This window comes from Dicentrarchus labrax, unplaced genomic scaffold, assembly GCF_905237075.1.
Source record: "Dicentrarchus labrax unplaced genomic scaffold, dlabrax2021, whole genome shotgun sequence".
Taxonomy (NCBI): Eukaryota; Metazoa; Chordata; class Actinopteri; family Moronidae; genus Dicentrarchus; species Dicentrarchus labrax.
In genome coordinates this window covers 21522542-21535153 of record NW_026136703.1, presented here as the reverse complement: position 1 = coordinate 21535153, position 12612 = coordinate 21522542, and the positions used below count along the sequence as shown (strand labels likewise).

Genomic DNA, 12612 nt, shown 5'->3' with positions numbered 1-12612 from the left:
TATATTTGACTTTTACACATATGAGACTACAAACATACTTAATATCAAGCATTTTTACTGTACAAATTTGGTCCCATATTTATACTTCCAGATTCCATATTTTCTTATATTTTTGAGCTACTGTAAAAACATATTGCTCAATATTTCCAGGCTATGGGTGAAACATTTTCATTATACTTCAATAATGCTGCAGTAATCATGACAAAATTTCACACAAATGTTTAATAACATCTTGATAATATAAACACTAAACACAAAATCCTACACAATTCTAATTTGTTTACTTTTCTCACAAAATGCAATGCAGTCCACATTCTTCTTATTTTGCTGCTCTGCTGTGTCCATTTGTAGGTAAAAGGGAAAAATAATTAGTTTTAACTTCAACTTTGGGACTTTTATTCTTCAATTTCTCCAAATTGGTACTGTAAAAATGCTTGATATTAAGTATACTTGTAGTCTTAGATGTGTAGAAGTCAAATATATCATCCATAGCCAGGAATTATTGAGCAAAGTGTTTTTACAGTAGCTCAAATATATGAAAATACCACTTGGAGGTACAAATATGGACTTTTATTGTTGAATTTCTCCAAATTGGTACAGTAAAAATGCTTGATATTAAGTATGTTTGTAGTCTCATATGTGTAAAAGTCAAATATACCATCAGTAGCCAGGAAACACTGAGCAATATGTTTTTACAGTACCTCAAATATGGTCAAATATGCAATCTCTGGAGGCATAAATATGAGACTTTTATTTTGGCATTTCTCCACACTGGTGCAGTAAAGATACTTGATATAAAGTGTTTTTTTTCATCAGGGGCACATGAAACACTTTAATGTAACATATTTTAATTTACGGCTCTAAATACCTTTATTTTGAAAACCGGAAGTAAATACGCTGTTTCTCCGCATTTACCATAATGCTGAGAATACTTGTACACTCTAAATTTAAGTGCGGCTGATTTGACCACGGAGATCGAACTCACGGCTGGATTGACCGCAGTCTACTAGTCTACTGTTTCTTCTACACAGCACCGTCCTGTAAATGACAACATCCGGTCTCAGAATATGAACAAACAGGTCTTTTTTCCGTTTCTGTTTTCTAGTGATTTTATTTTTTGTTATATGAAATACAAAATGAAAATCGAATCATTTTTTAAATTTCGCTCATCCCTTTCTGACCATGAAAAAGAAAAACGTCTTGTATTTCAATTTTAATTTTTGTATTTTAAAAGGAAAATCAAATAACCACTCGTTTTCTGTTTTTTAATACCCGTTTCTGAAAGGAAAATCCAATGACCAAAACATACACGGACCCTCCACATTGATTTACAAACACAATGGCTGATGTAACTTCAGGTGAGCGCAACAGTTTGTGGAAGTGTCAGATGATTGTGAAAGTTCAAATCAATCGCTTGATTTGTCTTTTGAGCTCGCTCTTCAATCCATCGGATCACTCACCTTCTGGAAATCACCTGCCGATTATCTAATTTATATACACTATAACTAAAGACTTGATACAGTTATGACTTATTCCTTATCAAGTGGTATCAAATTCCCACTCCTATGTCTCCTACGCCTGCTCATGATTGGGATTTAAAGCCATTGTACTTGAAAAGAAGGCTCACAGGCTTGTACCTTGTTTGTGTTATAGCTCTTAAGGCCTTTGCACATCAAGCATGGATTTTTTGTATTACGCATAGAAACTTTGCACACTGTGCTGTCAGATGTGTTTTGATTATTTTATTCGCTGCAAATTTGAAAATAGGAGATGGAGTCGTCACACAATGACCCCCTCTGACTGATAAACGCAAATCATCAAACCTGCTCCAAAAACTTTAATGACAGATGAAAGGAGCTGGTAAGAAAGCATGAGTGACACATTTATTTTTAAACGTGCAATAACTTTGGGCGTAAAAACTGGTGTGCAGTGGCCTTTACGGTCTGTCGTGTTGCAGGGTCATCCAGCAGATGGCACTCTGATAGTCAGCCAGCTGAATTCTGCAGACTCTGGTGTCTCGAGGTGTTCGGCCTCTCAGTAGCAGCTGGAGCAGACACAGCTGTAACTCAGTCCAAGGTGAGTCTCCAGTAGGGGTCAATAACTGTCACCTGATGCACCTTTAATGCTCAGTTTTGAATGGTGCAGTTGTAGAACACATTATGCACCGGTTGTTTCATTTTTCTAGAAAAGGCACAAACGCAGCCTTTATTATATTGTTCATTCATCCACCTTTAAATTTTACTTTATTATATATTTGTATTTATAATATCTATTTGATAGATTCTTCTGTTAGATCTGCGTTTATTTTATTTGTTCTATTTGTTAATTTTGCTCTGGAGCTAGGCACATAAGAATTTTGCTATATGTTGTACTGTGTATGATTGTGTTATAAATATAAATAAACTTCATTTGATTTTATACTGTGTGTGTTTCTCCAAATGTATCTTGGTTAGATATATGATGTATTTTCTGTATTTCTGCAAAACTGAATATTCATAAAGCCCATTTGGCGCTATACAAATATATATATAAATAAATATAAATAATAAATATAAATGAACTACTGTTAACTAAGCATCAAGCTTAATCAGTGGATTTCGAGTTATGGTTTTGAGTGACCTGATGCAATTCACACAGTTGGAGTTTTACAGGTGTCTTTGCTTGTATTACTGTATATGAATCTTACATGTGACCTAATGTTCTCTTGGCACTGTAAGGGTACGTTCAACATGAAAAATGAAATGTCAGTTCAGTTCCTTTCATCAGGGAATGTGGGTCTATCGTTTTCTTTGCATCTAGTTACTCAAGTAAACCTACAACTAAAAAATAGTCACTAAATCTGCTGTTACCTGCTGCTGTTTTAATCAAAGTTTCAATCTACTGTACCAAACATTATCTACTCAGGCAATTCTATATTCTAACATTTGGATGCAGAACGTATAAAGATGAAGGTTTGCAGGAGGAGATATAATTATGTAGCTCACAGATGTCAGATGAGCCATGTTTCTGTTGTGGTCTCACAGACATTGTTTCCTGTTTATCTGACTTCAGGAAGCACAAACATGTTTTTCTATTGCGCAAATGTTTCTCACTGGAGGGTTTACTGATAAATAGTTTAGACATTTAGTTAAGGACCATAATATGCTTCAAATATAGTCATATATTGTGTCTTATCGTATATAGTGGTTCACATAAAGATGATTTATGAAACAACCCTGTTTTTTTATTGTTTGTATTTATTCATTACTGGTTATGGTTGTCTTTAGTCTGTGATTGCAACAAAATGTATTTTACTTTTCTTATCTACTTATAAAGAAATGCAAATGTTTGCACCAGATCACGGTAAACAGCTGTTGTATGCAATATAACACACACTTATTTTCATTGTGTAGCTTCAGTTGACACAGAAATGGAGGTTGGTGCAGAGATGCAGGTGTGAGCCGGAGGTTGTGGTAAAGTGGAAGGTTGCACCTTCATCATTTCTGTGCACAGAGAATGATCTGCAGGCTGCTCTGTGACCACATCCTCTCCTCTGCTGTCGCTTTCCACTCCTCTGCACGGTTTCAAGCCCCAGTTTGTTTCCCTCACCAACGACAGCTTTGACCTTCTTCTGTACACAGATGAGAACGTTGATTTCCTGTTGTTATGTGGCAGACTCACACTCTCACATTTACTAAAGGAATAACTTCTTTATTTAAAAGAAAATGTGATAAGACTCTTTCATTTGTTCATTTGTGCAAAGTGGAAAAACTAGATATGACAAACCAAGGTTAATAAGGTCAAATGAGTTCTTCAAAAGAATGTTAAAATACAGATTAGTCGATGGAAATTAATTTATCAATCAAACATTACTGAAAACACTTTAATCACCTCTCAGTTTGCTCATTGGAAAAAACTTGTTAAGACCCAAATGAACCTGCTTGTGAAGGTTTTTTTGAGCTGAGATGTCTCAACATACTGTATGTGGGTGAAAAATAGTTGCTTTTCTCAGAAAACCAGCAGATAATCAAAGAGCTAAAAATACCTCATGGAAGATGTTACTACATATATGCTATCAGTACTGTTGGTAACAGTTTAGACTCTTTAGATCAACTGACTAATGTCATTTACCGGTCTAATTCTTAATTAAATCACCCCTTCCTTGTTTAGATACGCACTGCATGTAAATATAGTTTTACTATCTGGAGATGTCACGAGAACCATAAAAAACCCAGGTTTGTCGTGGTTGACTTACTATTTAGAGAAATGAAAGCACACAATTGATGACATCCTCTAAAATGCTTTTATTTAGATTAAAATTAAGCAAACAAGCAATTCACAACCACAAACACAGAATTATTCTTAGTATAAATGTGATGCCAAAGCAGCTTTAAGATTAAAAAAATAATATGTTTAGAACTGTTCATCTATTTTAGCAGAATTTGATTATGTAATTGAGTAATAAATGCAAATGCACTGCAATATACAAAGTTGTGAAAAGTTTTCAGCCTTTATTTACAGAAACCAACATCTTCTCTTAGATCTCCTAGAATAGATTTGGCCTCAGCTCTCAGTAGTTCTGCTTTCCCTTTGAACCCTGCAGCAGACAGAAAGGACACAGTGTCATATGTGATGTTCATCCACGTATTAAAGTGTATAAAACCTGTTTTTATGTCACATGCTACATTGCGTAGAACAAACCTGAAGCTTCCACACCAGAAACACCACAAAGGCCCCGTAGATGCAGCTCTTGACAATGAAAACACTGTATGTGAGTTTGGCAGCCTGTGTGATCTTCACATATTTCCCTGCAGAAAGTTCAAACATTCAGATGAGTTTATACATGCAGCTACTCTTGGTTTATGCCTATAGCCTCATAAATACTATCATGAGATTAGAATTGAAGCATCGAGATGTACAGAACCCCAAAATAATATATTTACCTCTTGTCATGGTATTTGTCAAAGCTGAGGAATGGATTAGACAAGGACAGAAGATCAGTTACACATAATTCCAATAGCAAAAAGATCAGGTTTAGGTCATTTCTGAGTTCCAAATCAACATACCTTCGCCACGGATTGAATCTGTGTAGGGGACCGTATCGTTTCCATTGTAGAAATTGACAGTACAATTGAATTGATTCTTTGGGTTGTACCAATCTTCCTCGGAAACCTTCAACCTGCTGGTGATTTGGTAAAACGTCTTTCCCGGCATCCACTGGGCAGCCTCGTCCGTCGCCACACCTTTAGTGACACCGACCCCACTGATCTGCCAGGATATACTGACATGGTCTGGGTAGAATCCAGTGGCCACACAAACCAAGGTCTTATTCCTTTGTTCGTTTCTGCACTCCGTTGGCGAAGGTCGAAGCACTTCCACTGTTGGTTCAGTAATCTCTTTGTCTTTTTCTGCAAGGACAAAGGACATAAATCACACAATTAAAGCCTTGTCAAAATCCATAGAGACAACTTTCCCTCTAACATCAACAAAAACAACATGGTCAGCACAGGTTTTTGCACTCTTGTTCAACATTTTTCTTCAGATAAATGTTGATGTTGTTGCAGTGGTCTTACCAAGAACTGTTAGCTTGGTTCCCAAAATGAGCAGGATAATTTCCAGAGCACACAGCTGAACCACATGTAAATAAACTGAATACAGTGGCTGATTAAATCTCTCCTGTTTACTTTGTTAGTTTTTCACCAGTTTTTAACCAGCACACCTAAAGCACAATCACAATCTACATTTATCCCACTTACTTTTTAAGTTCATATTTTTTCCCCTTCTCTTCTTTACTAATGCAAGTAAATAAATACTATATTGCAAATGAGACAATGTTGGCTGGTTCTTCTACAGCACAAATGCCTAAGATGAATAAACTATAGTACTAATTCATTAAGTATATAGAGTCTGATGTTCGGACCAAATTAAACTTTTTTGCCGAACTGAGATCTATCTTATGTAGATTTTTGACAAACACATCTCTGAATAAAAACATGTTAGTTACTCAACAATAATTTAGCAGATTTGGGTTAAGTGAAGCTCAGAAAACAAACATTTATGCATATAATTTTGGTAATTTTCTTACCCAGCACAGTCAGTTTGGTGCCACTGCCAAAGTAAGCAGGTTCGTAGTTGGTCACACTGATACAAGGCTACAGAAAAACTGCTCAACCTTTAAGCACTGAACGCTGTAAATGGTGCTCTTTCTTTCTTTCTTTCTTTAAACTAAAAACATTTAACTGCACACACACAGTAACTCTAGAAGAAGTGCTTTTACCAAATGAAATCTCTTCTCGACAATATAAAACTGATTTTGAACATTTAAGAGCATGAGATTAAACAACTTAATTAACCTGGTAGTAGTTATACTTTGATATAATTTTCTATGGTATCTTTTTTCTACGACCTTTTTGGGTAACAATTTTTTACCTTCTTACCTAAAACAGTGAGTTTAGTTCCAGCTCCAAAGTAAGCTTCTGACTGAAAGCTCACAGTGTTTCACAGAGCTGATAAGAACTCGCTGTCAGGGTAATCTGGGCATTCAACCAAATGTTTTACTGCTGCTCTACTTTTACTGGAGAACATGGACAACGGTGTTTTTACTGGCACAAAACTAACTTCTTCCTGAACTTATTTCACACTTTAAAAATTAGTAGTTTGTTCACTGCCATCAAATAAAGTGTCTATTAAATGTATTCACAATATTGGCCATAATCTTAACATACAAAGTTGAGCTTAGATATTTTTTGTTGTTGCAGGTTATCTTACCTAAAACGGTGAGTTTAGTTCCAGCTCCAAAGTAAGCTTCGGTGTAGGAGCACAGAGACTCTCAACTGTAACAAAACCTCTTCCCACTGCCTCTCTTTATCTGAGCCTCTTTGAAATTATTCCAGCTTTGTCACTTTTTGACATGTAAAGACTTTAACTTATAGTTTACAAAATAGTCAAATCCTCCTGGACTTGGTTTTACCATTTAAACATCTATCTCTGGTTATTTTATCTAGTAATGGATAAAACATTGGTGGTTAGGAGTCGTTTAAGCTTTAAAGTATCTTAACAGTATGAAAAACATCTTAACCAAGTCATACCTGAACAATATTGAAAGCACTTAAACCATATTTCTTACCCAAAACAGTTAACTTTGTTCCTCCACCAAAGTGAGCTTCTGAAGAACCAGCGTCACAGTGCACTTGATCAGTGCTCAAAACGACATGCTGCTTTTACATTCTTTATTTACTTTAAGCTGCTTTTTAATATTTATTATATTAACTGTCATTGTTTTTTAAATCCATTTTTTAATGTCTTACTTACCAAGAACAGTCAGTTTTGTTCCTTTTCCAAAGTAAGCTTCAGTTACAGAGTCACAGTGCAGAAATACTGAACACGAAACCCTTGTGTCTTTCTTTACCAAAATTAACTAATACTTCTGTTTATACTGGCACTCTAAAGCAACGTGACATCTATCAAAATACAGTAATAAAGTGAAATATTTACCTAAAACCGTCAATTTGGTTCCTTGGCCAAAGTAGGCAGGCTGAGTGGTGCTCACAGTGTTTTTACTTCAGTTCAATATATCAGCTTTTTCATAACAACAGCTATTTTCCTTCACTTTCATACCAACATTTCAACTATTTTAAGTTTGTTGCAGTGAACTGAAGTTACAAAAGCTTCTACTTACCCAAAACAGTGAGTTTTGTTCCTTTTCCAAAGTAAGCTTCAGATCCAGTGTCACACTGAATGTCTCCTCCACCAAAAAGTCACAAAACTTCATACTGAGACACAGTCTAATAATCCAGAGGATGAAGAAGCGTTAAACATGCAGGATGAGTTTAATAATGTCCAAAGTTTATTGTTCTTTGTGAAGATCAGTAAAAGAAGCATCCAACTGCTCCATACCAACTGGAATTAAGTTCTAAAAACTTTTTTTCTGCAGATTTCCTACATATACATTGACTTTTTCGATGTCAGTGTCCTGCCATCCTGCACACTCTCAGATTTCTGCTCTAACAAGTGTCTCAGGTAGCATGTAGCAGTCTACACAATGGGTTAATGGCAGGAGGTTTTTGTACAGCGGCTTTATGGGTTTGTATCACCGTGCCCCCCTGTCCCCACGATGAAAAACCGTCACACAAAAACCTGAAGTCTCTTTCTCTCGCTCCTCTCTCCTTCCCCCACCCAGCTTCTCCATATCTCAGCCTCCATCTCTCTCTGTGTGTGAGAGCAGCTGTACAGGTCGGGCTGACTGACGGCTGAAAGAGCTCCAACCTGACTGCTGCTATTTCTGTGACAGCTAAGAAAAGAAGCAAGAATGAAGGGAAGGAAAAGAGAAGCTGGTCTTTTTTTGTGTTTGTTTGTCACTCCTCAGAGGAAGTGACGTCTCTGCTGGTCACACCTCCTGATCCTCCCAGTGGTCGGTGAACGGAGGAGACACATTCACTGAGTAACGTTCACTACTTCACATTGCTCATTCCATTCTTTCAGTTTTACTGCACACCTCAGTATTTTTGGTAAAACAGACCTGAGAAACACAGTGTTAATTATGTACCACTACTAAACAACACACTCAACAAGGTTTGCAAATAGCTGGTGAACATAGTGGAGCTAGAGAACCTGATATCTCCCTTAAGACTTGGTGGAGACCAAAACAGAGCTAAAGGAAAATGAATATTTGACTTAAATTCACCAAATAAATGCTACTGTTGTTCTGTAGCTACTGGATGTGTAATAGTTGTTGTTGTAGTAGTTCTGTTGCTTTCAAGTGGCCAAAAATCTTTCAGCAACAAATTGACGTCAAATCTATACAATGGTCTCATGACTGGTACAACACGTTTCTGAGTTATGCAAGTATATTCACAAGTAATGAGAGGGAAAAGTATTGTCATTATGCATCGTTAGTTATCCATTATGAAGTCATAATGGCTCACGTTACACCAGATTATTCTGTTACCCACAGTATGAATTTACTGTGTCCCCAGATTTGAATACTCCTTTGATCAATTTTTAACCATGTTTATTATATTTTAGACAAATACAGGATTGCATGACGTCCTTAAACAAAATATCTTCTAACTTAAACTGAGATCTTGTGCTTTGTATTTTTTCTTCACCATTAGCTCTATATCAAAATATTTTTCAGTGACATTATTTTTTGTTAAATAATATCTAATCTAAGGATAAGCTTTGCACGTTAACATTTAGCTAATGTCATGTGGCATTAGTCTGTTAGTTTGTATCCGTCCCTGTATGATAAAATCGTTAGATTAAATGATTGGCAGTAATAGTTTCTGGCCCTTTATTCCTACTTAATAAAAGTAAATGCATTCTGAGACATCAAACAAGACGAAACGCCACCACATTCAGACAACTGCACATGTAGGCAGCCTAGTTTAAATGATTTGACTTGCCACCTCTTTTACATACTGTGTAATCCTGCTTGAACCCTGTAGATGTCAGTGTATGATAACCCCTTGAACTTAATATACTTTCATATTGTGAGGCAGCACACAGAATTAAATGATATAAGAAAGTGCAGACTTGAGAAGAGAGTGACACAGAAGAGACACTGTACAGGGCAATAATGTACTGCAAACCTTATAATGTCGACACCTGCTTATTTATCTGACCCGATCAGCTTTGTGGTGTTGCAGGAAATGTGGAGCGGCAGTTCTTCTAGGAGCTAGTGGAGTTTTTTTAATTTATTTTTTTATTCAACTCGTTTCTTTTTCAGTTGATGTCCAAATTGTTATTTTTAGGTCACATTAATGTAAGTTGCCGGCCATGCCCCTCAGTCCAATGATAACCCGCCTCCTTTATTCCTTCCCCCTGTCTTCCTTTCCCGGCTTGTTCCTCAGGTTGTTGTTTAGCTGTTGAGGCTTTCTGGACCATTGTGCTCTACTCGACACACAGTAATACACAGTTCAGTCTGCGGCTTTTACACTGTGTATCTGCAGAGAGGAATTAAGCACTGCAGGCCGTGACATGGTGAACTTGTACTTGTTGAACGGAGCTTCAGTGCTCTACACATCTTTACCAATAGAATAAGTTACTAGCTGTATATTCCCATGGCTGCTTTGTCTGTACCAGTACATGTAGAAATGTTTGAGTGTCATCTTGTTCACCCTGTAAGGTTACAGCCGGGTCTCCTTCGCTGCTGATTACATGTGGAGGCTGGTAGACTTTCACGCAGAAGGAGAATCCTTATAAAGTACGTTTTGGAGCTGAAAATCTAAATAGAACTTTTCTATTACATTGTGAATTTTCTGTAGGTGTGACCAAATACTATCTTATATAAACTAAAAAACCCAATATTCACCCAGTGTGTCTTGCCCTACTTTCAGGGATGAATCAATGATATAATGTCTTTACTGTTCCACAGTTAGTATAAAAACCAAACAAACCACAGCTCCTTCCTGCCTGTGTGTAAACTGTAACCGACTGTTATTTGTATGACTGTCTCGTCTGTATGCATCACTGTGACTGGCAGCACAGTAGTAGGTGCTGCTGTCGTTCAGGAACAGCTCAGTGATTTTCAGAGAGAAGCTGTTTTTGGATGTGTCGATCGACGACTGGAAGTGCCTCGCAGTTTGGTCATTCTCTCTGATGAGAAACTCCACTGGAGCGCCGTAGTGGTTTTGTCGGTACCAGAACATGGTGTAGCTGCCCATGCTGAAACCTTGACTCATGTTGCAATCCAACGTCACTGTGACTCTTGGGTGACATATTTGATCTCCAGACTGAAGAAGTACAAACGTGAGACCTGCAGCTCAAAGGAGAAAATGTCATCATGTCTTACGTCAATATACAGAACTGTAAATGTGCACAAATATATGTGTGCTGTAAATGTGAGGGGAAATCAACCATTCAAGCACCCTTTAGATAGTACATCCTTTATGAGTTAATACATCAAACCCACCTGAGTGTAAAAGAAGCGACAGATAAAGGAGCCTGATAAGCATGTTAGCGATGAGCCTTCTTCCAGCTGAATGAGGCAGAGTCAGTCTGCTGCAAACACAAACAATGAGGTCACATGATCACATGATATAATTGGTCATTGTCATTCACTGATTATCAAATAGGACTTTGGAGAACATGAAAGATGACTTTTTCTGATGTTTTTACACTGAGGTTGACAGTACTCTACAATTACCATCAAGTTGAATGACTTTAATGCTGCAAATGTCAAACATTCCAACCAATCATTTGTATTATTAGGGTGTAAATCACCATCTCCAACAATGTAAATGACATTTTCTTTTGCTTTTCTATATCTATTTTATTTTTAAATCTATTCTTAAGGTTAGGGATTTTAATTTTAAATACTTGAATTTCCCTTGGTATAAATAAAGTATCTATCTATCTATCTATCTATCTATCTATCTATCTATCTATCTATCTATCTATCTATCTATCTATCTATCTATCCGTGCTTCAAAAAAACTAGAATGTATACATTTTTTTCAAATAAGAATACATTTATAGCGAGTAATAGAACATGAAAGGTATAATTCCCTCCTTGAAACATACCTGGATAATATTCTTACATTATTACATTAACACTTAGAAATTATTAATAATCTTTAATTACAATTACCTAACAACACTGTTGACGTGTGCATATGACCTGTAGCCTACTGGGGTTGCTCCTCCCTTCAGCTCTCAAAATCAATAATCATAAATCGATGCACTAGTGTGGGAATGTCACCACAGATATCAGATTTAACAACTAAATACAGAGATTTACCTTGCAGCGGAAGGCTTAATTAGCATTGTGTGAACACTTTGGGCAAGGGCTTGGATGTAATGGACGGTAAAGTGTTTTTGATGTAAGTTTAGCTAAAACAATGAATTAACTGGCCGATTAACAGAAGCAATTTTGATCATTTAAGTCATCGAGCAAAAATAGAAATGTCTCACTTTGGTAATTATAAGTTGTATGTTGCGCTGGTTGCCAACATACCAAACATAGTTAAGTATAATTAAAACGTCCAATACACATGCGTAATAGTGTTTTATGTTTACATTATTTAAGGTTTTTATACCAAGCGTAATGTGAAATTATAGTGGAAATTATAAGGTTTAGCACAATTACATTGAATAATTTTAGTAAAACGTGCACAATCATGGGTCAAAACATTACTAAATTTGGCTGAATTATAAAAGCCAAAAGTGGTACTAATACTAGTCATTCCCATCACTAGTAGGAATGAGCTACAGGGCTGAATAAACACCTGTAGCTTGGTGGAACCTGATTGGTCACCGCTAATTTAGGCAGTCTTTTAAAATTGACAGTGCTCCGCCCACTATTTCACGTTAATTTGAAAAGTGCTGAACGTGTACGAAAAGAAAGGCGTGTATTAAAAATTAAGCTTTTGCTTTGTACATTTGGTGGTTGTATGCTTGACTGTGCTAACGGTTGGCTAAGCAAATGGTTGTGGGGCAGCTGGCAGTTTTTTAATTTTTTGGCGTGTAGTATTGAAATTTCTTGTCATGGCTGAACATTATTTAGTTTAAATGGTGATGGTTTGGTGAAATATGAACTCTTATGTCTCAGTATTTCCGTGGCTGATTATTGGTTGTTATTGAAACTTACAGATTCAACTTTGGAGGCTGTAGTTTGTGTTGCTGTTGAATTGT

The 12612-nt window shown here is 36.5% G+C and overlaps 1 protein-coding gene and 1 gene segment (V, D, J or C); both read right to left on the bottom strand.

The window, feature by feature from the left end:
* The window catches only part of LOC127360258 (T cell receptor beta chain MC.7.G5), a gene marked incomplete in the record, with an annotated part of 299553 nt that overhangs the window by 226065 nt on the left and 60876 nt on the right, over window positions 1–12612 (bottom strand).
* LOC127360726 (T-cell receptor beta-1 chain C region-like) lies at window positions 4264–10948 on the bottom strand. The segment is given in 8 exon segments: window positions 4264–4576; window positions 4681–4787; window positions 4923–4946; window positions 5046–5387; window positions 6065–6114; window positions 10453–10507; window positions 10613–10735; window positions 10892–10948. Coding segments are annotated over 8 exon segments (771 nt in total).